This window comes from Arvicanthis niloticus, chromosome 28 (assembly GCF_011762505.2).
Source record: "Arvicanthis niloticus isolate mArvNil1 chromosome 28, mArvNil1.pat.X, whole genome shotgun sequence".
Classification (NCBI taxonomy): Eukaryota; Metazoa; Chordata; class Mammalia; order Rodentia; family Muridae; genus Arvicanthis; species Arvicanthis niloticus.
In genome coordinates, this window is record NC_133436.1 from 15,181,054 (window position 1) to 15,206,044 (window position 24,991).

At 42.6% G+C, this 24,991-nt stretch overlaps 1 protein-coding gene across 5 annotated transcripts in view; it reads right to left on the minus strand.

The window, feature by feature from the left end:
• Esr1 (estrogen receptor 1) overlaps window positions 1-24,991 on the minus strand; it is a 371,567-nt gene that overhangs the window by 305,698 nt on the left and 40,878 nt on the right. For 2 of the 5 annotated variants that reach the window (XM_076926756.1, XM_076926755.1), the window contains exon 2: window positions 16,361-16,449. The exons of the other annotated variants lie outside the window; for them this stretch is intronic. In XM_076926756.1, the coding sequence (XP_076782871.1) occupies window positions 16,361-16,424 (64 nt within the window). In that variant the 5' untranslated portion in view covers window positions 16,425-16,449. The remainder of the gene's footprint in view (window positions 1-16,360; window positions 16,450-24,991) is intronic. 5 annotated transcript variants of the gene reach the window in all.

A 24,991-nucleotide genomic window follows, 5' to 3' on the forward strand; every position in this document is an offset into this window, starting at 1 on the left:
TAAATGCCCTGAACCCGGACCTTTGTTTCCCCGTTGAGAAAGTATGTTGTTGTGGTTTTTTTCCCCCTTTCTTTTAATCGCAGCCACAAAATTAGGACTGATTTCCAGAACAAAGCCAACCTGATTGGCACAGACTTCACAAATCTTGTCTCTTGGGAAATTACACATTTAGAGCAAAACAAAATCTGCCTAAAAAGGTCTTATTTTAGGGTCAGCATTAGAAGAGGCCTCAACTTCAAGAAAATCAGAGGATTGTTTCTCACCTTGAAGGCAAACCACTTTTGAAAGCCTGGGAAAATTATACCTAGTCATTTGAAATTGTCATTGAAAAGCTAGGAAATAATTTCACTCTGATATGTCTCTCTGCTGTTTCTGAAAGAAAACCACAGGGGTTTCTTTAAAAATGCCTAGAGAAGAAGGGCTGACAAGATGGCTCAGGAGGTAAAGGTGCTTGCTGCCAAGCCAACCATCCAGAGATCAATCCCTAGGACCCTGCTACTATTGTTCTGCTAAATGGACACTGTATTAAACCAGCCCCAAATGACTTATCATTATACCCATAAATTAGGGCCTCTCTCAACCCTCACTAGAGAAACTTCTATTTGCATTAGATGGAAATTAATACAGACTGGTCAAGGTGCAGAGAATAAGAGACTATGGAATGTTCAACCTTAAACAGGACATGCACGTTACATCTTCTCCTCCCAAAGGCTCAGAGATCATTGAGAAAGAAGGGGGATAAAGCTTGTAAGAACCAGAGACAGTGGGTAACTACAAGGAAACAGTGGGTTCTCCAGACACGGCAGTACAGTTTCACAGCAGAGCAGTGTGCACCAGACCTACACAAACTTGGGCCCATACTCAGCAGGGGGTATGGAACGTGGGCACAAAGTCCCACCCCTTGCTGAGAAGCTATTCACAATTGATGGTTCCTAGGAGAGGGAGAGTCCATTTTCTTTAAGAGTGTGGTCCCTGGTTGATCAACCACTATCCAGAGGGTGGTCACACATTCAAGAGTATATGGCCAACACAAATTGGACCTGATGCATGGGAGAGAGAGAAAGAAAGAAAGAGAGAGAGAGAGACACAGAGAGAGAGAGAGAGAGACAGAGACAGAGACAGAGACAGAGACAGAGACAGAGAGAGAGAGCAGGAAGTTGTGCTGGTACAGAAGGGCATGTAGATTTGGAAGAAGATGGGAGAACAGGGAAGTGACTACAGTCAAAATTCATTGTACAAAATTCTCTCTAAGAACTTATTAACAAAAGAAAATGTGACATCCATTTATACATCAGATCTTACTTAATAATAAAAAACAAAGGCTGACATATGCTGGTGCATAAAGTGCCCTTGAAAACATCATAGTATGCAAAACAAGACAGACTAAAAGGTCATGAAGTATATTCTTTCATTTCACAGACAAGTTCAAACCAGGACTCCACAGAAACAAAAGGAGATGTTCTAAGTTAGAATCCAGTGGTGGCTGCGCAGCTCTGCTCAGTTTACACATTCCATGGGTGGATTTTAAGTCACCTGAAATGTGTCTTGACAAAACTGAACAATAGTGTTTAGAAGTACTATCTGCCTTGACTACACACCCTCTTCACACTCATCCGGAGAAAACACAAAGATGTGACAAGCGAGTGGTTGAAAAGAAAAAGAAATAACAATGGCTGCTTTTAAATTCATAAATATCTACTATCTGGAATGAAACAGTGGTGTAAGCATTTATCTCTCTGAGACACTTCTGTAGTAAGGGAAAGAATGTATCCAGGGCTTGATCCCACAGCACAATTGCCTACTCAGTCATTCATTCATTAAGTATCCTGCTGCCTCCTAGAACCTAGCTGTTGTGTGCACACTGACTCTCCTGGGCTTCTCTGGGCACTCACCATCTAGAACGTTCAGGATACAGAACATTTGCCCATCACTCTTTCCATCCATCGATCAGTAAAAGACCAGAAGAAAAACACCTTTGATTTACTCACATTGAAAGTAAAGCATTCCGTAAAGAAAAGATGAATGCAGATAACTAGAGTAATGCAAAACTGCTACAACCAGCTTAAGATGTCCTGGCTGGCCCTAGAAAATCAATGGCAAACCTCTCTTTAGTCCCTTCTCAATAGTTGCCACTGCCACAGCAAGTTATGTATATCCTATTAAATTTGGTATTGATTGCCAACCTGACTGCATCTGGAATCAATTAAGAACCTCTGGGTGGGTTTATAAAGACACTTTCATGAAGCAATAGCTGAGGGGAGATGCCCCTCTCCAGTGTGGACAATGCCTACAGTATCCAGGATCTAAAGAGATGCAACAGCAAGGCAGGGCTGTTTTTTGCCTACTCTAACTTTGCTCCTTGCTGATGGGTACACCTATGCTGCCGCTGCCACTGCCACCGCCACCGCCATGCTTTTTGAGGTTTTGAGCCCAGCTTCTTCAGCCTTCCAACACAAACTAAAGATCAATCTCTCCAGGAATCCTCCAGGCTTTCAGCACCAAATTTGATACTATTGAGGCATCCAGCTTTGTGAACTGGGAAGTTCACAATGGGTCCCTGGCCTCTCTGGAATGCAGACAACCTCTGGTACAGTGGCCAACACTTCCTCCATAAGCCAATCTAGTAAGCCTCTTTCCATAATACTATTCATTCTCTCAGCTCTGTGCACACTGACCACCCCGGCTACACAACAGCCCAATATTAGTTGTGTTTTACAGATGAGACCTCTGAATCTATTTAAAAAAAAAAAAAAAAAAAAAAAAAAACTTGTCCAAAACTACACAGCCGGTAAGAACAGAGCCAGGATTGGCATCAAGAACCTTGGGTCCATAATCTAGAATTTGTGGTCTTAAGCCCACACTTCCCTCCCTTACCTTAGTCCCAGTTTTTAAAGTGGCATAATATTGTTAAGATTGTGTGTGTGTGAGCCGGGCGGTGGTGGCGCACGCCTTTAATCCCAGCACTTGGGAGGCAGAGGCAGGCGGATTTCTGAGTTCGAGGCCAGCCTGGTCTACAGAGTGAGTTCCAGGACAGCCAGGACTACACAGAGAAACCCTGTTTCGAAAAACCAAAAAAAAAAATAGATTGTGTGTGTGTGTGTGTGTGTGTGTACACACATGCGCACATGCTGTGTGCATATGGTACAAAAGGTGTCAGATCCCTCAAGTTAAGAGTTACAGGAGGTTGTAAGCTGCCCAATGTGGGTACTGGGAACTAAACTTGTTTCCTTGGGAAGAGCTCAATCTGTTCTCAATCATTTCTCCCTAATATTTTTTAGCCCGAGTTAAAGTGAAGATCATAATCTGTACCTTTCTTCACAGAAGACTTAGGAATAGACTTGGTAAGAACGATCTGCCTGCTGTGTACACACATCCGTTTTGTCACCACATCAGATGAAATCACATCATGGAAGTGGCTCTCGTAGGGATCTGTACCCTGTGCTTTGATATAAAATATCTCTGAAGAATTAAAAACTGACTTTTGCACTAAAATACATAAACTGCTACAAACACAAAATATAAACAAACCTTTAGAGAAAATTATTGAAATTCCATACAGGAACAATTTGATTATTGTCACAGGGACAATTTAATCATTCCCTTGATTAGCTCTATCTAAAATTATATCCAAAGCACAAATCTAAAAATAAACATTTAAGTTAATTCAATGTTTGTTTGATTTGAATGGTTCTTTTCTTTTTAAATGCTAAAAAATAAGGGAAGGTGTGTGTGTGTGTGTGTGTGTCTGTGTGTGTGTCTGTATGTGTGTGTGTCTGTATGTGTGTCTGTGTCTGTATGTGTGTCTGTGTCTATGTGTGTGTGTGTGTGTGTGTGTGTGTGTCTGTGTGTCTGTGTGTTACTGATGTTTGAAGCCAGGGCTTCATGGATGCCACTCAAGACTGAGATCTATCCCCAGGCCCATTGTTCCCTGGTAACGGGTCTGATATGTTTTCTCCTGAATTGAACAATATTTTCCTGGAGCAGTATTAAATTATTCAATAACACAACAGCTATCGATCCCCTTGTATTTTTAGGTCTACAACTTTCACTAACAACAGCATTCTGTTTAAAAGGAAAGTAGAGGCTGGTAGAATTCATGCAGTGATCTGTCTGAGGTGACCACAAGAAGGACGTCTGGAAAAAAAAAATGCAAAGTATTGAATTAGAAAGGGTCAACAAACAGTGAAAAACTGTAAATTGGAAAGCAGAAGCCATTAGCTAAAAAATTCCTCTGTTATTTAGTGAATTGAGTAAAGTGCTCTCAGTCAACCTGGAAAGAAGGAAGGGAAGGAGGGAGGGAGGGAGGAAGGAAGAGAAAGAGAGAGAGGGAGAGAGAGAGAGAGAGAGAGAGAGAGAGAGAGAGAGAGAGAGAGAGAGAGAGAGAGATTCATTTTGACTAACCACATGTGTGCTACAGACCTTCAGTTTAAAGACATAGCCCTTCTCTTCCGTTATCTGCTAGCACTCCCTATCATGTTTTTCATTTGTGTGTGATATGCATGCATACATGTTCATGTGTGTAGTGTGTGTAGGGCTTTCTGGGAGTTAGAGCCCATCATGCCAGGGATGACATGCATCATGAGTAGAGCTGGAAGCAGAGAGATACCATCTCCACCCACAAGCCAGAAACAGAGAGGACAGGAAGTGGGGCTATGAGCTCTCAAAGGCCACACCCCATTATGTGTTTCCTCCATATTCTAAAGGTTCCATAACCTCCCCAAACGGTGCCATCAACAAGGGACCCAGTTTTCAAGCACATTCGACTATGAGGGGCATCTCTCATTCAATCCACCACAATATCTCTCACTGAACTTGGAGTGTCCCAGCCCAGCACGACTGGCTGTCCAGAACATTCTACGAATCCAAGTGTCTCCATCTCTCCAGCACAGGGTTTACTGGCTTGCATCACCATGTGTGCCTCACTTTTCACAAGAGTACTGGAGCTCCACCCTCGAGGCCGCCTGACAGCACCGCTCTTTACTGATAGAACCATTTCTGCAGCCCTTTAAACACAATTAACATCTTACCTCCGTCTTCTGTTCCCAACCAATGAGATCTGAAGACAGAAATCACACATTTCTTTGTATCTGTGATATCTAGCACTGTCATTCATTCATTCACTCATTCATTCATTCATTTATGTAAGACTATGGAACATCTCTGTAAGCAGTGTTCTGGTCTGGGATCAACTACCATGAATGAATAAAACATACATTTACTCTATAAGTGACTGGCTATCCTGACTATGATTTTAATATGCTGAATTCAATGTATACGCCGAATGTTACTTAAGCCTCAAATTATAACCCCCATGCTATAAAGGGAAAAAAAACTGGGGCAGAGAGAGTTTAAGTTACTTAAAAAAAATCAGAGGGTACAAGACATGAATGAATATGAGCAGACCAGCTTTTGAAATGGCGTTCATTGAGGATTCTCCATGTTTGTCATCACATGCACGCGGCTGAGCTTATCCCATATGGATGACGAGCTGCCTAGTATCAAAAGGCAAGATAGGAGTAAAGGCAAAGACGTGGATGTCAGAAAATTCTCTATACTCTTGGTAGGCATTAAGGTTAGTACAGCACAGGAAAACCAACATGGAAGTCACTCACATCATTAAAAATGAGACTCAGAGTCTGGGGAGATGGCTCAGTCCATAAAGTGCTTGATGCACAGTTGTAAGCACCTGCGTTTGGACTGGCAGAACCCAGACAAAAAGCAAGAAGTGGTAGCCTAGCCTCGTTATCCCAGCCTCAAGAAGGTGGAGATGGCATCCTTCAATCTCAGATCATAGGCATACAGGTTATTAGTTGCAAAATACCTAACATGACACCTTTATACGTTTTGTGATTGTAGTAGTGCAAAATATAAAATGTATACTTGCAAGAAGAAAGAAAGAAAGACAGACAGAAAGACAGACAGACAGAAAGACAGACAGAGAAAGAAAGAAAGAAGAAAGAAAGAAAGAAAGAAAGAAAGAAAGAAAGAAAGAAAGAAGAGAGAGAGAAAGGAAGAGAGAGAGAGAGAGAGAAAGGAAGGAAGGAAGGAAGGAAGGAAGGAAGGAAGGAAGGAAGGAAGGGAGACAAAAGGATCGCCGAAGCTTGCTGACCAGCTAGTCTAGCTGAATTCATTGTGAACTCCTCATACAGTACGAGATCTTGCTCCCAAAATAATAAGGTGGGCATCTGTAAAGACACCTGTTGTCAATTTCTGGCCTATATATAAACACTCAACACACACACACACATGATTTAAAATGAAGATCAGTCTTAGTGGCACATGGCTATAATCTATGCACCTGGAAAGTAGAGGCAGGAATTGGGAGTCAGACTCAGTTACATATCAAATTTGTGGGAAGCTTTGGCATAATAATAATAACACTATCATTTCCCATGCTAAAAAAAAATTAATAATACCATGCTGTAAGCCTGTATGAGGTCACGGGTGGTGAGAGAGCTATAAAAACTAACAAGAAATACTATGCCAAAAAGATAAGCACAAGAGTGCAGAAAAGGACTTGATTAGTTCTATTTTTAAATGCGAAGGCTTTAGGATAAGAAATGTCTAAGCCTTGTAGAGGAGATGGAGAAGAAAGGGGGAAGAGGCAAGGAGACAGAAGGAGGACTAGATGGAGAGATGGCGGAAGATGGGGTGTGAGGAAGACGGTGTGAGGCAGAGGATGGGAGCGGACCTTGCTGTGGATCGCCGAGGAAGCACCAAGACTGAACATGCGCAGGTCAGAAGCGGAGCCAGCCCCACCCACCCCGCCCCCCAAAGGATCCTGCTGGCTGGGAGGTTGACTTGGCCACCAGCTGTAACCCTATCTAAGCTGACTCAGGTGGCCGCAGAAAGTAGAGCTATGAAAAGCTGTCTCTAAAGCATGGGTGGTCTTCAAACAGGGCAACAGCCTTGGCATTGTTTTTAATAAAAGCCTGGAGGTCAAGGACACAAGTTCAAAGGCTAAAAATGCATCTCTCTAAGTAGAAATGTTATATTTTCTGTGGATTAAACAGAAAATGGAGCATTGTGGCTCGCACAAACATGCACACATAGACAAAGACATGTCAGCAATGTGTCCCATCGATTGCTTAGTTTTAAAAGAATTACAGAAAACAGAATTACCAAAAATAACTGAGGAAGGACTAAGAAAACGCCTCCATCAGTAAAATGTCCTTCACACAAGCATGAAGTCTTGAGTTCAGCATTCATGTAAAATGTGTGGTAGTGTGCCTCTCTGTGACCAGCACAGAGCAGCAAGGAGAGACAGACGGCTGCATTCTGGAGCTGGCTGACTAGCCAATCAAGTCAATCGATGAGATCATGCCTCAGCTAGAAACCTTGTTTCAAAAACAAAGAGGAGAGTGATGGAGGAAGTAACCAAGAGCAGTCTCTGGTCTCCATGTATAAACATACACATACACACACTCATACACACTCATACACACACACACACATACACATACAGTCATACACACACTCATACACACACACATCATTCATATATACACACATTCATATACATATACACACATTCATATATACACACACATATATGTGCACATGCAGTCATACATATATGTACACACTCACATACACACACATCCCTACACACACATACACACACGTTCATATACATACACTCATGCACACACACTTGCACACACTCATACATACAAAATTTAAAGTGAGAGAATAAAAGGAGACTTGCAGACAGACGTGAGGAGATTTCAGTGAGACTCTGAGATAGACATTGGAAGGAACTGCTGAGGAAACAGAGGAAATGGGCGAGCCTATAAACCAGCAGGTAGCTAAACTGAAGACAGAAGACAGAGATTCGCCCTGGACTTGGGGCATGAAGCTGTGGAGAGGTAACTAACTGTGTGGAAGACATGGAATAGTTTGCATTGAATTAAATAAGTTACAAGCCAGTCAGGGAGGGGGCCAAAGCTATGGCCTAGGCATTTAATAATAAATAATTAAAGACGGACTTGATTTCTTTTTTACAAGTATTAGACTTAGAATCTCTTCACATTGATAGGAGAGAGGGAGGAAGGAAAAAGGAGAAAATGGGAGGGAGGGCGAATAGGGAGGGGTGAAGGCAGGGGGGTGGAGGCAGGGAGGAAGGAAGAGAGGGAGGGAGGGAGGGACATCTACACAGAAGAGGAACAGAACATACCCAGTACCCAGTACTATTAAAAGCCCCCGTATAAGGAATCCACAGCAGAGCCTCACACTTTTATCCAGGGCATCTAGAATAATAAGTCAAATCTGACTGGCCTCAACAGCAGACAAGATGCTACCTTCACCAATTGTTTGGCGCCCATGAGAAAGCCACCGCTGCCGGCTTTCCTTTGTTCCTCGAAGCTCTCTGAGGTTATTATCCTGCGTTATTATCTCTCTCCGTGTCGCGTCTGTTTCAAATATTAGAAACCGTCTTACCATCTTTAAATCTCGAACAGTCTCCTAAGTGGATACAATACGCTGTGTGGATTCAACTCCTATTACCCTCTCTTGTCTCCTCCCACTCCTCCCGACCCCTTCTTCTTCCCGAGTGTCCTGTCTACTTTCGTGCTGTTTGCTTGTTTATTTTTGTTTTGTTTATCTATTGTGTGTTCAGAACTGCACTGGACAGATGAGATCCAGAAGTCATTGATGCACAGAATTCCTCCCGATCATCCAGTCTGACCAGCTTTCCGCCCCCTCTTCCACAATGCACCCTGATCCGCGGAGGGGGTGATACAGTTGTTCCAATTATTATACTTGACCCTCAACGGTCACTTCTCAATAACTTATAAAGGTATTTTCCCCTAATCTCCTAGTTCTCAAGCCAGTAAAATCTGCTCGGTGAAGCCCTTTCTCATTTTTACAAGTGTCCCATTGCCTTCAAAGACTAGAAACTACACACTGGGTTCTAAACGTAGAGCTCATTTTAAGTCAGTAGGCACAGAGATAAACAGAGTTTCCGTAATTCCTTCTTTACCCAACATTTAGCCACCAACACCACCCAAGTCAGTATAAAGCCAACAGACATTTCATCTTTAATCAACTCCGATTCCCAAACCGCCTACGTGGACCACAGGCATTGAACTGCGGCTCACAGCCATTAGAAATTAGCTCATAAGTAAAGCATAGGCAAAATGGAACTGATTAACAGACAGCAAATCTCCCAAAGACAAGCCTTCATAGCCTCATACGTTTTATGACATTCTTCTAGAATATATGAAGTTATGATCATTTAAAGTAACTTATATTCACATCTAATAGGATGTGCTATTCTCAAAAAATAGGAAGGAAGGAAGGAAGGAAGGAAGGGAGGGAGGGAGGGAGGGAGGGAGGGAGGGAGGGAGGAAGAAAGAAGAAAAGAGAATGTTGAGCTGGTAAGATGGCTTCATAGGCAAAGACACTTGCCACCAAGTCTAATGACCTGGGTTCAATTCCCAGGATCTACATGGTAGAAGGAGAGACCCAGATCCTTCAGGTTCTCCTCAGACCTCCATATGTGTGGTATGGCATACCCGCCCAACTTATGATTCAACACACAAAATAAGCAAACACAGGTAACAAACTGTAGAAAATCGTAGGGGTATGAAAAACCGGGAGCTTTCTACCATGTTGATCCACTCTTAAGGTAGTGAAATTTCTATGGAAAACAGTAGAGTGACCCCTCAAAAATGAAATGTGGGTGAGATAATCCAGCAATCCTACTCCTGTGTACATGACCAAAAGAACTGAAGGCTAGACCTCAACAAGGTACTTTCATACACTAGAGTCCTGTTCACAACAGCTAAAGTTTCCGTGACAAAAGAATTCAAGTAAACAAGACAATGGTTGGTAGCTCTTGATTGTAAAGAAAAGTCAATCACAAACTCAACCTAAAAAGAAAAGGGATACATTTGATATATAAGGCTCATCTGTGTCCACGTAAGAACAGGACAATAACAAAAAGACCAGAAAGAAAGAAAGAAAGAAAGAAAGAAAGAAAGAAAGAAAGAAAGAAAGAAAGAAAGAAAGAATTAAAAAACCAACAGGAAAGAAAGAACAATGAGAAGAAATTGGCATCATTTAACCCAAATGGCTTTGTCATTTTTTTATAGCAAAGATCTCAAATCATCACAAATAACAACTAACTAAACCCACAAAGCAAAATAAATAAATAAATAATAAAAAATCAAAAAAAAAAAAAACTAGTAGACAGTTCCAAAGAAAGAAATGTCCATAGCCAATAAACATGTGACTATCTGTGGCAGCCATTGCTCTATAATACAATTTTGTGCCAGCATTAAAATGATTTTTCTTTGTGTACAAGCCTAGAACAGTCACTAGGATATAAGGGTAAGAAGAGAGTGCAAGAGCAAAACAAAGCATAGTTTTGTTTCAGGTTGTGTTATTGAGTGTACTGAGCGTCACCCACAGGTGAAGTACCTGTATCACACCTGCAGGGAAGTTAGACTGTAAGAGCCCAAAGTCAGAGGAGACAAAGTGGAGAGGGAAGATGTGGAAGCAATTGAGTGAACATGCTCGAAATACATTATATTAAATTCTCAAATAATTAATAAAGATATTTTCTTAAAAGGCTTCCAATAAGTGGACATAAGTACCCAGCCATGGACCAGACACTTATATCACACGCTCATCTGTTGGGGGACGACTTTTAGCAGAAAGCGGCTATCAGCTTTGCAGCCATCTTGAGCCATATACCCTGACATGTGACTTGGATTACAATAGCCTACAACAGCTGAGGACACTTCGATAATCTTGGTTTAGATACCTTGAGATTAAAGGTGTGTGAGATTAAAGGTGTGTGACTTAAGAGTGTAATTTAGAGATAAGATTTAGAGACAAGACCTAAGGGCATGATTAAAGGTGTGACCAAAAGGCATGGCTTAGAAGTGAGACATATAAAAGGCAGAGGCAGATGGAGAGAGAATCAGACACTTCAGAGAGTACAACTTGGAGTACAACTTGGAGTAGGAATTAGGCATTAGATAGCAGGCACTTGGAAGAGAACTTGGAAGAAGTAACTTGGAACTTGGAGGCACTAGGAACTAGGAACTAGGAACTTAGGACTTGGGACTTGGACTAAGAAGAGAGACTGAAGAATAAACGGGATTGAAACACACTCTGTCTGGTCTCCATTCTTCGAGTGCTTCCTCACTCTCTCTCTCTTGCTGAACCCCGACCCTCGGACTGGAGCGGCAGCTTGGGCCGGGATACAGTGGCCGCCAAATGCGTGTCAGCCCGGGCCTCAACATTTTGCTCGGCTCCCAACATTTTTTGGCTGCCCGAACATGGGACTAGTGCGGTTCCCAACACTCATCCATCTTGCCCAGGGACTACCGCAGAAGAGGGTGTGTGAAAGTTATAAAGCCAGAGGATGGGAGGAGTGCCCTGAGATGCTGTCCTCTGCACAGGCCCTGCTGCTGCACACACAAGCTCACAGCAGGTAGCTGTGGCCACCAGCATAAGATCAAGTTAGCCAAACATTTCAACACGCATGGGAGAAGGGCTCCTGATGCCTCAACCCTAGCAGAGAAGTTATTGGCTGTTGATGGCTGCTAAGGATAGGACAAGCACTTCTCTTTAGGCAAGGTGGCTATTGCTAAGTCACCACTTCCCAAGAGAGGATCTCACACCATGTATATATCTGTTGGACTCGGTGGGTTATTTTTTTAAAAAGTCTATGAGGAAGACGTACTGAAGGGGTCCATGAGAAGTTGGAAGGAGGAAGTAAGAGGCAGATATAATCAAGATACATTGCATACATGCATGAAAAATTCAAAAACTAAGGAGCTAGACATGTGTTTTTCATGTGCATGCACATGTATACATATCTTTGTGTCTACATACCCACTCATGGAAGCTACTCAAGAAAACGCTGATAGAGGTTGCCCCTGAAGGGTACGGATGGGTGTAGTATTCTTTTCACATTTTAACTTATTTGCATATGTCTAGACAAGAGATAATTAAGTTTGGAACTTGTAAATCAAGAAAGTGCACATAATTTTTTTAGAAAAATAAATAGAGCAGGAAGAATAATGACACCCAAGTTATCCAGCATGCAGGAAAATGAGCGCCTTTGTTAACTACTGTTGTTAAAGAAAATTGAGACAGTCTTGCCGGAGAGCAGCTGACAAGATCAAAGAGAGAGACCTGAAATGAGCGTGTCCTTCGTCTAACTTCCATCCCCCATACAGGATTCAGAGAACCTGGTAAGGAAATAAGCAGGTACACACCTATAAACAAGATGCAGTCATTTCCTGCAGACTCGCCAATACCATGGGCATCTTCTCAGCAGAATTTGATAATGAAAACTATGTATCTCCGTGCAATGGAACACTGAACTAATGAGATGCAGAGTGAGGGGGAGCCTTGGTCCTGGAAAGCACCAAACACTGTGCAGAGTAAAGGACTGGTCTCTTTTACATTTGCACATACACGACAACTTGGAAAGTACATTGTTGAGCTTTGGTCTGTTGGCATATATTGTAATGCTAAATACTGGCCCCTAAGGTTCTTAGCAAGGAGGAGAGCCTCATGAGATGCTATAGGACCTTTCGTCTTAGTTTAAAACTATTGGTTGAATAAAGATGCCTACAGCCTATAGCTGGGCAGAACAGAGGTAGGAGGGTCTTCAGTTCCCAGGCTTGAGGGTCTTAGGCAGAGACCCAGGGGGAGAGGAGAGAGAAGGAAGAAGATGCCAAAGGGTAGATGGATCATGAGAGTATGGCTGTGAGGGCTGGTCAGCTGAAATGGGAGGGGCCCAGGTGGAACATGGCAAGTTTTAGAGATTATTGACAGGGACGTAGAGAAAATCGCATAGAGGGTGGATTTCTACCCAGCTCTCCTGCTTTTAAGGTTTATTATAAATATAAAGGTTTTGTGTCTTTTTTTTGAGAACTGAATGGTCTAAGGTGGGGTAGAAACCCCCAATTACTGTTTACTATAACAGTGCATATAGCAGAAGTGTCACATGTTGCCTTTTTAACAAATATCTTTAAGTGATATAAAGATGGAAGTTGCCGGGCGGTGGTGGCGCACACCTTTAATCCCAGCACTTGGGAGGCAGAGGCAGGCGGATCTATGAGTTCGAGGCCAGCCTGGTCTACAGAGTGAGTTCCAGGACAGCCTAGGCTATACAGAGAAACCCTGTCTCGAAAAAAAAAACAAAAAACAAAAAACAAAAGAACAACAAAAAAAACAAAAACAAAAAACAAAAAAAAAAATGGAAGTTACTTCCCCTCATTTTTTTTAATGCTCTTGATATTGAACAAAAAAACAAAAATTGAAATTTAAGGTGAATGGAACCAGAAGCCAGATTGCCAGGAACCAAATGCCTATACTGCTACTTGCCACAGAGGGATGTGTTACACCGCCTCTCCCTGGCTCTACCACTGCACCTCTTTCCTACCCATAAGAAAGGGACAGTAACTGTTACTACCCCAGAACATTAATGTGAGTTCAGTAAACTGACAGACACAGCCCTTAGAACAGGTCTTAGAATATAAGATGGTGTTGCACATGTGGCAGGCACACACGCACGTGCACACACGCACACACACACACACACACACACACACACACAACTATATCCTTTTTAAGAATTAGAAACAAGCAAACGCATAAGATTTAGGAGATGGGGAATGAAAATAAATGCAGCAGAGACCATTAAGCCAAAGCTAGTCAAAATAGAGAAAGTGGGATGCCTGCCCCCAGTTAATATATCCGTAACAACCCATACCCCTAAGGCTGAAGGAACATCACATGGGAGGAGCGGGCAAGGATGCAAAGATTGTAAGAGCCAAAGGAACATCTTCTGTAAGATTGGGTTGTCTGTATATGATGGGGAAACTGGACCACGAAATATCAATAATATGGTTTCCTAGACAAGACCTGAAAACTGACAAGGGAAACCTCACAGGAAAGACCTACAGATAATTACTGACTATTGAGAAGAGAGAGAGACTCAGTTTTCCCTGGGTATGAGTCCACTAACTGGGGGCAAATACAAAGTGGTCAGCCCTACACATATACACACAAAGAACATTATTAAACAGAATCAGAAAATTGTTATTATGTGTTGAATTTTTAATACACACATCCGAATATGTAATGATAACATTGAGGGGGGAGGGAAAAGGAGAGGGAGAGGGGGAGGAGAGGGAGAAAAAGAGAGGGGAAGGGAGAGGGAAGGAGAGAGAGAAAGAGAGAGAGAGAGAGAGAGAGGGAGAGAGAGAGAAAGCATGAATTTTAGAAGGGAGAAATCACAAGACAGTCTGGAAGGAGGGGGAAATGATATAAACACATTATACATTTATAAAAATCATTTCATTAGAAAAATGTATAATTAGCAGATTCTGATAATGTAATTGACTACAAATGATTTAATCTTCTCATATCGATAGCTTAACGTAAAATCAACAGTACAAAGAAAAGCCTTCAAAAACCAGATACAGGACTTCCCCACAGAGAAGAGACTTTGAATCTTACCTTCCAGGAGGGAGACATTCTGTTTGGACATCTGATTTCAAATTCAAAAATCAAGGCACATTTTTCTACTAAATTGGGGGAAAAACAGGTACTATAAAAAAAAATCTCTACAGATATTCTGTGGTTGACAAGAGCAAAACTTTTACCAAGCTGTGGGAGACTGGTGATCAAGCCCGTCCCTCTTAAATGAGAGATGTGTTGCTAGGATTCCAGTGCCTCCAAAATCTGCAGGACAACAGGCAACTGATGAGACAGGCTTGGCAAGAGAGAATCAGACCCAGAGGACCACAACAATGCATTATGCTAAGAAACCCGGTCCAGAACTGTGAAAAAAAATTACCTGTAGGTGTTAGATCATTCTTATTAGCCATCAGCTATTCCCAATTAACAAAGCTGAGAAGACAGAATCTTGTTCGAATGAAAAAAATAGCCAAGTAGAATATACTCACAGTCGGCTATAAAATATTTTATTTTAAAAATCTTTGTTAAATCATCTAATAACCCATTAGGTCCTTGATTGGCTTTTGTCTGATACTTTGTTTTTAGTTGTTTGGAACGTGTGTGTGTGTGTGTGTGTGTGTGTGTGTGTGTGTGTGTGTGTGTAAAAGCAAGCTGCCAAAAAGATTGCAGTAAGTGACCTCTAACCTTCCCACTGGGTGGCAGAGGTCCTCTTACCCTGCAAGACAGGGCAGAGAGGCGGGTCCCCATCCAGAGTAGCTGCAATTGAAGTCTTGTCAATTAGGAGATGGCCAGGTCCTTTGAAAGCTATAATAAACTAGTCTTGGTAGAACAGCTGAGGTGAAAGAACCTCCAAGAACAGCTCAAGAGAATGGCTTGCTGTGACCCTCAGCTCCCAGCTGCCAGCTGTCCTTGGCACATGGCAAAAATGGTGGGACCTGCCATTGGACTGTGCCCATTCTTTTCTCTGCACTTGTCTCATATTGAGAACTCTTACGCCTTTTCTCACAAGCCAGGGACTGTCCAGGAACACCCAGGGATTAACTTCATTATTTAAACACCATTTTATCTTTCTTAAAGTAAGCTTATATCCCAAAATAACCTCTCAATCATCTGGCAAATTAAAATCCTCACTACTGAGGTCGGTGGTGTTTCTCAGTGATAGAACACGTGCCCAGCATAGGTCATTTCCTAGGTTCAATGCCCAGCCCTGAGACGTAAGTCAATGCTCCCATTTCTGTGCTGACATGATACTACAAAGAAACAGATGTGCTTCAGGAGCTTCAGACAAAGCCGGAATGAACTGAATTGTCCCATCATTTTAAAAGGAGGAAAGGCACAGTCCAATTATCCCAAATGAGTATATACTCAATGGATGTCATGGAAGGAAATCACTGAGTGGGGGGCCGGAGCTTCTGATGAAGGACAGGAGTCCCATAGCCCTTAGGAGAGAGCTCTGCATGTGATCTGAGCACCCAGAGAGTCTAGCAGGAAGAAGGGGGAATCCTAACACTCAAAACACAGGATTCATCTCCTTGTCCCTCTATTTGTTTTGTTTCCATTTTTGTCTTTTCAATGCCAAAGTAGAATCCAGAGCCTTGCCCAAGCTAGGTAAGTGCTTTACTACTGAGCTAAATCCTTGGTTCTCAGTTTATTTTTTTCCCTTAAAGAGTGATCATGGGATGGTTTACGGTGCTAAAGATGAAGGATTCGGGACCAAAGAAAGAAGACTCATAGTCCCAATCCCCCACTCCTGTGTGCAGGGTCTTTGCAGCCGTAACATGAGAACAATATCAATCTAATAAGAATGCCGAGAGCATTGAATCTAATATGAGCGATACGTTTGACACATAAATGTGCCTACCATATAGAAGCTAGTAATGAAGACGATGATTAACAGGTACAAGCTACTCACGTGTGTGATAGAGACTCAACATGGCCACACACATATGTAGTCCCAAGTGATAGAGATTCAACATGTCTGCCTCTCATCAAAACGATGACCTGCTAAGCAGAAACACAAAGTGTCGTGGCAGCAGCTACAGTGTGCCGACTAATAATGTAGTGTTTGAGGCTCTACTGCCTAAAAGTCAAACCCTGGCTTCCCAACTCACTAACTGGTCAGAGTCGGACAAGTTGTTTAACTCTTAGCATCACGGTTTGCTCAACCCCAATGAGGGGTATAAATAGGACCCATTACATTGGGTTGATTAAAATCATACATGTACATGAAGTCTACCAGGTATAGGCAGTACACAGTGAGAGTCGAATAACTGATCTAGACAGTACACAGTGAGAGTCAAATAACTGATCTAGACAGTACACAGTGAGAGTCGAATAACTGATCTAGACAGTACACAGTGAGAGTCAAATAACTGATCTAGACAGTATACAGTGAGAGTCGAATAACTGATCTCATTTGTTAATGTTATCTGGGATTCCCACGGGTCTAGGAAACAAGAATTCCAGGTTGAAGGAAAAAGGCAGTGGTGGGCTGGGGAGGGGACGAGTTATGTGGCCAGGCAACTTGAGGAGAGGTGCCTAGACGTTAGACTCCCAAAGTTAAAATCCTTATATGTCGCCTCGTGTTCAGAAGATATCCATCCTTTCAATTCAATACCATGGCCTGTACTGCCTACCCTTCATGGATCATGATGACAGCAGCCATAGCTACCAAACAGCTGGACAAAATCTTCTGCTTCAAAGTGCATCCCCAAGAGCCTCTGTGAGAATCCAAACAGCTTTGTGCTGTCAGAGTTAATTCTTGACTGATACACCACACCCAAAGATTTTTTCCATTTTTAGGATCCATTTTTATTTCCCATGCATATGGTTGCAGATGCCCATGGAAGCCAGAAGCACCCAGATTCAGAGGTGGTAACTCTGCCTAACATGGGTGCTGAGAACTGAACTCGGGGCCTTTGTAAGAACAGTATGTTCCCTTAACCACAGACCTATCTCTCCAGACCCAAATTTTATCTTAAACTTCAATGATGAACTGACAAACACTACTAAAGTGAATTGTCATAGAAGCATTAAACATAAAAGCATGAGATAAATACAGCTCATAAAAACATATGCATACACAGAGAGAGAGAAAACCTGTTTACCAAAACACAAATCCTGAGAGAAAAAAAAAAAAACTCCTGTTTTAATCACATTGTGTTTCTTACTCATAAACAAAATAACCCTAATTAGCAAATAAAGCTAAGTCTATAATAATCCTTTGGAATAACACAGAGGAGGTAGCAAAATCATTTTCCATCTTTCTGACATAGTGTATCACGGGCAGTATGCAACAAGCTGTCAGTTATGTTTTTACTTCAGTTAAATGACTCATACATTTTTTGCAATGTAAATTAACCGCCTGATGAGACTAATACCCTATGAACTCAGTCAACTATTTATAGTGGTCGTTTTGTAATTGAAATCAAACAGTTATCCTAGAACAAAAGGCAGAAGTGTGGCTTTCAAAACTCTATTATTAAAAGTCACCAAATGGAAGGTGAAGAAACTTACCTTTCCAGGGTTTATTTCTCCAGGGGTGGGGGTGTGGAGGGAATTATAGGAAGACTTTCAGAGTGAAGCAGGCAGTTAACGAAGGTGATCTGAGGGACAGGCTAGCAAGGGTGAGTCTAGCATTTTCTGACTTATCACACAATTCCACACACGCAGTCTGTTCTTGCCTTCCACTGACAGAGCACCCATTTCACGATGGCTAGTAATTTCTCTTTGTAATTCCAAGGATAAAGGTGTCTTGGCCTGCTCCAGAATCCTGACACATTCTGTCGATAGTGAGGATGGATTAGCCCCCCACTTTTGATTGCATAATACAAGTGGAAATGGAAACATCTGATTTTGATTCCCCGAAAAGAGGAACATGAAGATTCTGAAGACTGGTAGCAACCAAAGATTGTGTGACTCAAATCTCACCAGTATCACGTGGCTGTTATTCCGTGTGACTCAGATTAAACCTGATCTGTCATTTATCATGGGTAAGCCATGGCTGAGACACTAGGTTAGTGGAATCTTTCTGAGGATTTAGAGGAGTCATATTTGAGTCTGGAATTAGCCTGGCATGAAGCAGCGGGCTTTGGCACTTCCTCTCACCTCTTTGCAACCACGTGGCCTTTAAACAGTTGCTCTATTACCACGCTGCTCTGGCTGCCCAGCCAGCCAAGTCCAAACCTTTCTAAATTTAATTTTAAAAAAAAAATAGAGCAAAAGAAAACTTCTCTATACCTACATTTCTGTGTGCTAATCAAATTCCCTGGAGCAAAAAAGTAAGGCTGCAAAGAATAAGTGTGCCTCTCACCCTTGGGTGACAGGGCAATTCCCGAGAAAAGAGACAAGTAAAATGTCTTCATTATGATGAATTTTATACAAAGACCCTGCTAACTGCAGTTTGGCTAGACAGAGAAAATTGGACCTATTTAATTTAATGATCTATTAAAACTTGCGTGAAAGTGGCCTCAGAGATAAGAGAAGAAATTACAGTGAAAATGTCACCACGGAGAGACTACCAGGAACGACCCCATCGCTATGCTTGAATCTGGCAAGCCCAGCACATCATAGAATCAAAGCCAGAGTGCGCAGTTCCTCGTAGCAAATGTGAAGACATTGAGCATGCGCATTGCGTCCCCGTTATCTACTGGACTAAACCGCGTAAACTGGAAGGAATCCGTTGCTAAAACACAGACTGACCTGCTAGTGTTTCCTACATCAGAGCCAACATTAATCTGACGTAGAGAAGACGGCAAAAGGGAGTAAGTGGGAAAGTCACATAGGGCAAGCGAGAGCAGGGATTGGCACTGGTGTTGGGCCTGCTGGGTCTGGACCGGCTTCTTCGAGAAAGCGTGGCATTCTGTGGGGTAGACCGACTATGAGAGGAAGTACTGGAGCAGACCGGTTGTTCAGAGAGCACGACCAAAGAATGGGACAACAGGCAGAGGCAGGGAGTTATTGAGAGTAAGGGACAAGTGGGATTCAAGGTGAAGGATGGGAAATCAGGCAGGATGCAGAAACAGAGCAAGATGACGGCCAGCATCAGGGTCTAAGGGCACAGAAAGAGACCAGACCACAAAGATGAAGACCAAAAGACCTGTATAGCTGTCTGGCCTTAGAAGAAAAACAATTTCAAGCAGGGACCAGATCCCTGGAGCTTCAGACACTCAGAATTGGTTTCCCTAATAGGAACAGAATCCTAGGAACCAGATCCAACGCAGCGGCAGAGCCTTGCAATAGAAACCAAGAAAAAGGAGTTACCAGACCCTAGTAGGCACAATTCCAAGTAGAGGCCATAGCTAGACTGATGCAAGGCCATTACAGGCAGAATGACCCCCTAGCCCTCTGCATTTTTCTGACTGAAAACAGATCTTCAACCATCTACAACCTCACCACTGAGACTTCTATAATCTTGGATAAATTATTTAACCCCTCTTCTCAGTTTCTCAACTGCAAGTGGACTCCTAGGACCTCCTTCTCAGGCTTGCTGAGCAATTTAAATGAGATATGTGCAGTACACGGTGAAGCACAACACATATCACGCCCTTTCCTCTGCTCTCTACCTCTCTCCGTGCACTATTTAATGACCCTACATCTCCCACGCTGTTCTTGCCACAGTGGCAGGGACACACAGGCCTGTCTCCTGTGATGACAAACTGAGCTGGCTTACTTTGTGCAGGCAGGCTGTTGTAACAAAGTATCATCAACCTGCTGGTTTATAAACACCAATACACTTTTTTACACTTCTAGAGGCTGGTTAAGAGATCCAGCCGGAGTGCAGTAGGAGTGTGCTTTTTGGTTCATAGATGGGGTCTTCTCATTGTGTCTTCACATACTGGACAGTATGACTCTCTGGGGGTCCCCACCAACACAGCGATAATGTTGCTCACAAAGGGGGTACACTCATCCTATCACATCTCAAAACCTCATCTTCCAATACCAAGATTTGAGTATGTAAATTTGAGAAGAGATGAAAACATCCATCTTTTGTGAATGAACAGCAAAAGCATCCTCCAGCTATGCAGAATACACCACACCTATGTGCTGGGTGTATCTGCATCCTCCAGCTCTTCAGAATACACTACACCCATGTGCTGGGTATATCTGCATCCTCCAGCTATGCAGGATACACTACACCCATGTGCTGGGTATATCTGCATCCTCCAGCTATGCAGAATACACTACACCCATGTGCTGAGTATATCTGCATCCTCCAGCTATGCAGAATACACCACACCCATGTACTGGGCATATCTTCATCCTCCAGCTATGCAGGATACGCTAAACCCAGGTACTGGGTATATGTACATCCTCCAGCTATGCAGGATACACTAAACCCAGGTACTGGGTATATGTACATCCTCCAGCTATGCAGGATACACTACACCCATGTGCTGGGTATATCTGCATCCTCCAGCTATGCAGGATACACTACACCCATGTGCTGGGTATATCTGCATCCTCCAGCTATACGGGATACACTACACCCATGTGCTGGGTATATCTGCATCCTCCTGCTATGCAGAATACACCACACCTATGTACTGGGTATATATGCATCCTCCAGCTATGCAGGATACACTACACCCATGTGCTGGGTATATCTGCATCCTCCAGCTATGCAGAATACACTACACCCATGTGCTGGGTATATCTGCATCCTCCAGCTATGCAGGAAACACCACACCCATGTGCTGGGTATATCTGCATCCTCCTGCTATGCAGAATACACTACACCCATGTGCTGGGTATATCTGCATCTTCCAGCTATGCAGAATACACTATACCCATATGCTGGGTATATCTGCATCCTCCAGCTATGCAGAATACACTACACCCATGTGCTGAGTATATCTGCATCCTCCAGCTATGCAGGAAACACCACACCCATGTGCTGGGTATATCTGCATCCTCCAGCTATGCAGAAAACACCACACCCATGTGCTGGGTATATCTGCATCCTCCAGCTATGCAGGAAACACCACACCCATGTGCTGGGTATATCTGCATCCTCCAGCTATGCAGGAAACACCACACCCATGTGCTGGGTATATCTGCATCCTCCAGCTATGCAGGAAACACCACACCCATGTGCAGGGTATATCTGCATCCTCCAGCTATGCAGAATACACCACACCCATGTGCTGGGTATATCTGCATCCTCCAGCTATGCAGAATACACTACACCCATGTGCTGGGTATATCTGCATCCTCCAGCTATGCAGAATACACTACACCCATGTGCTGGGTATATCTGCATCCTCCAGCTATGCAGGAAACACCACACCCATGTGCTGGGTATATCTGCATCCTCCAGCTATGCAGGAAACACCACACCCATGTGCTGGGTATATCTGCATCCTCCTGCTATGCAGAATACACTACACCCAGGTACTGGGTATATGTACATCCTCCTGCTATGCAGGATACACTACACCCATGTGCTGGGTATATCTGCATCCTCCAGCTATGCAGAATACACTACACCCATGTGCTGGGTATATCTGCATCCTCCTGCTATGCAGGATACACCACACCTATGTCTGGGGTATATCTTCATCCTCCAGCTATGTGGGACACACCACACCCATGTGCTGGGTATATCTTCATTCTCCAGCTATGCAGAATACACCACACCCATGTGCTGGGCATATCTGCATCCTCCAGCTATGTGGGACACACTACATCCATGTGCTGGGTATATCTAACAATTGCTCACTTTGCTTCATCCACACAAATCTTTAGTCTCAGCTTCTCTGGGACATATCTTGTGTTTCACTCCTGGTTTGTGTGGCTCACACTGTGTCTAAGTTGTTTGTAGTTTGGCAGAACTTGAGAGGACGTGCACTCTCACTATCCTTCTCTATCTTTTTTAAGAGGACCAGGCTCCCCATGGTACCTGTCACACATTTTCTGCTACAGAGTAAAGAGAACCTTACAAAGAATGCACATCAAAAATGGAGGGGGCATCGATGTTCCTAATGTTCCCTGTGACAGTGTTGGTGACTACATACATCTATCAGAGCGTCAGCTTAAATATTTTATGTATGTACAGTTTATTGTATGTCAATTAGTCCTCAATAAATTATTGTGCAATGTACTTTTTATACACTTATATATATACTTATATATACACATATACATGTGCATTTATATATAAATATACATGTATACACATATATATGTATGTATATTTATATGTAAATATATAAGTGTATATGCATATACACTTTTATTATACATACATATAACGCTATCAAAAGTGTTAATGCTGAAGGCTATTGAACAGTTCAGATATCAAAAATGATTTTTAAAAAATATTCAAGGTTTTGAGTCAAGGCAAAACATCAAACAACTTGGTGAAAACTTTCTATCAATGAAAACTTTTATGATAAATAAATTTAAACTTTTTTTTGCTATCCAGTGAACTTTTGCTTTATAGGAGTGAACTTTCTATTGTTTCTGTATCCATTAATAGCAAAACGACAGTGCACGTTATCATTTTCTATAAGCTTGCAGTGATCTCTGTACTATATTGTGCTGAATCATTTAATTTTAGGATAATCCTGAGGTAGACATAACATAGACCTCAAGTCAATAAAACACTGTGCTGACTTATTACTATTTAGCGTTATTATTATTAATTGATTATTTTTGTTTGGTCTTGTCATTATTATCAAATACCTGACAGAAACCATGTAATGTACAAAAGATGTGTCTAGGCCTATGGCTCAGAGGTGTCAGTCCATAGTTACTTGACTTTATGGATTTTAGGCCTGTGGCAGGGCAGGAATCATCACAGACCGTGGGTGTGAATGATGCTCACAACATGGCAGCCCAGGAAACAGAAAGAGCTAGAAGGGGCCAGGGCAAAGACGTACCCTTCAAAGACACTCATGACACACTTCCTCCACAAAGGCCTTACCATCCCCGATACCTCCCAATCATCCATAGAGATTTCCAATCAATCAATGGAGTAAAGCATCATTCAGGACAGAGCCCTAAACCGGACCTGATCTGTTGGGGAAGGATGCTCACAGATAATCCCAGAAATATGCTGTACTAATCATCCAGATTTTTCTCAATTCAACCAACTTGGCAATCAAAAGGAAGCACCAGGGATACTGAGAACTAACGTCACACTCCAAGTAAGATCAAGGTGTGTTTGGAATGAATGGGTCTAAATCTGGAAGCCCAGCTTTTAACAACAAGCTACGCTGTCTCCCCTCAAGAGAGACCACTCTGGTTCAGTTAGAGAGGGGCTCTCCTCCTCTATTAAAGACTCTCAGCGTAGGTTCTCTGCTTTCCTCTCCCATGGCTGCCATCTTGGCCTGTTCTCCTGAGTCTGATTTGCTAGCTTCTTCCCTGGCAAAAGCTAATACATAACAAACAAATTGCATTTAGGTTGGAGATGAAAGATGTATTTGAAAAATCAATTATTGCAATTCATCATACTTAATAAGAGATAACATTCATTGGATCATCTCAATAGATACATTTAAATGGGACATATATATTAACATGAATAATAATATGTTAAATAATTTATTTTATATTAATTCATTATTTAAAACAAATCCTAACCAACTAGTTGGGGTGGGCGCCCATAGTCTGATAGAAAGTCACTTCAAAGCTCTACAAAGCTAGGCATGATGGCACATCCCAGAATTTGAAAGGTAGAGGCAGAAAAATCACATTTAAGCCAAGACATTAATCCTTGGCTGTTAGTATTCTGTCTAAACTCCACCTCCACAGTTACCTGGCAACTGCCAGGTAGGCCTGGTCCACTATAAAAGGGGCTGCTTGCCCCCTCCTCTCTCTCTTACTCTTAATCTCTCTCTTAATCTCTTACCCTCTTACCCTCTTGCCTCTCTGTCCCCTCCCCCTTTCTCTTTCTCTCTCTCCACGTGGTCATGGCCGGCCTCTACTTCTCTTCTCCCTCTTCTTCTCTCTTCTTCTTCCATCTTCTTCCCCCCACCTTTGCCCTATATCCTGAATAAACTTCCCCCCACCACTTGGAACCGTGTGGTCTGGAGTGGCCTGTTCTGAACTACGATCGGACATCTAATAACAACTAACATTGGCTACCTAGTGGGTCTGAGGCCAGCTTAGGCTTCATAAGACCCTGTCTCAAAACAACAAGCCAGACATGGTGGCATACACAGGTACCCAGAATGTGGGAGAGCAAAGGCAGAGTCAGCCAGATCTCTGTGAGTTCGAGGCTAACATGATATGCAGAATAAACTCCAGGCCAGCCAAGATTACATAGTGAGACCCTCTTTTAAAACGAGCAAATATTATTTTTTTTTTATTTTGAATGCAGTTGCTTGCAAGATAGAAGCTTCTTCTATCCTGCAGATTGAAAGTTTCTTCTATTTGACACCAGCAAGTAGAACCAGGTAACAAAGAAAAGACTCCACTCAAAAGAGGAAGAGTGGAAGTGGATCTGAAATCACAGAAGGGGTGATAGGACAGCTAGCTGCAAACTGTGCACAATGAGAAAGGCAACAAAGCAAACCAAAGCAGGCAGAGCACACCTGGA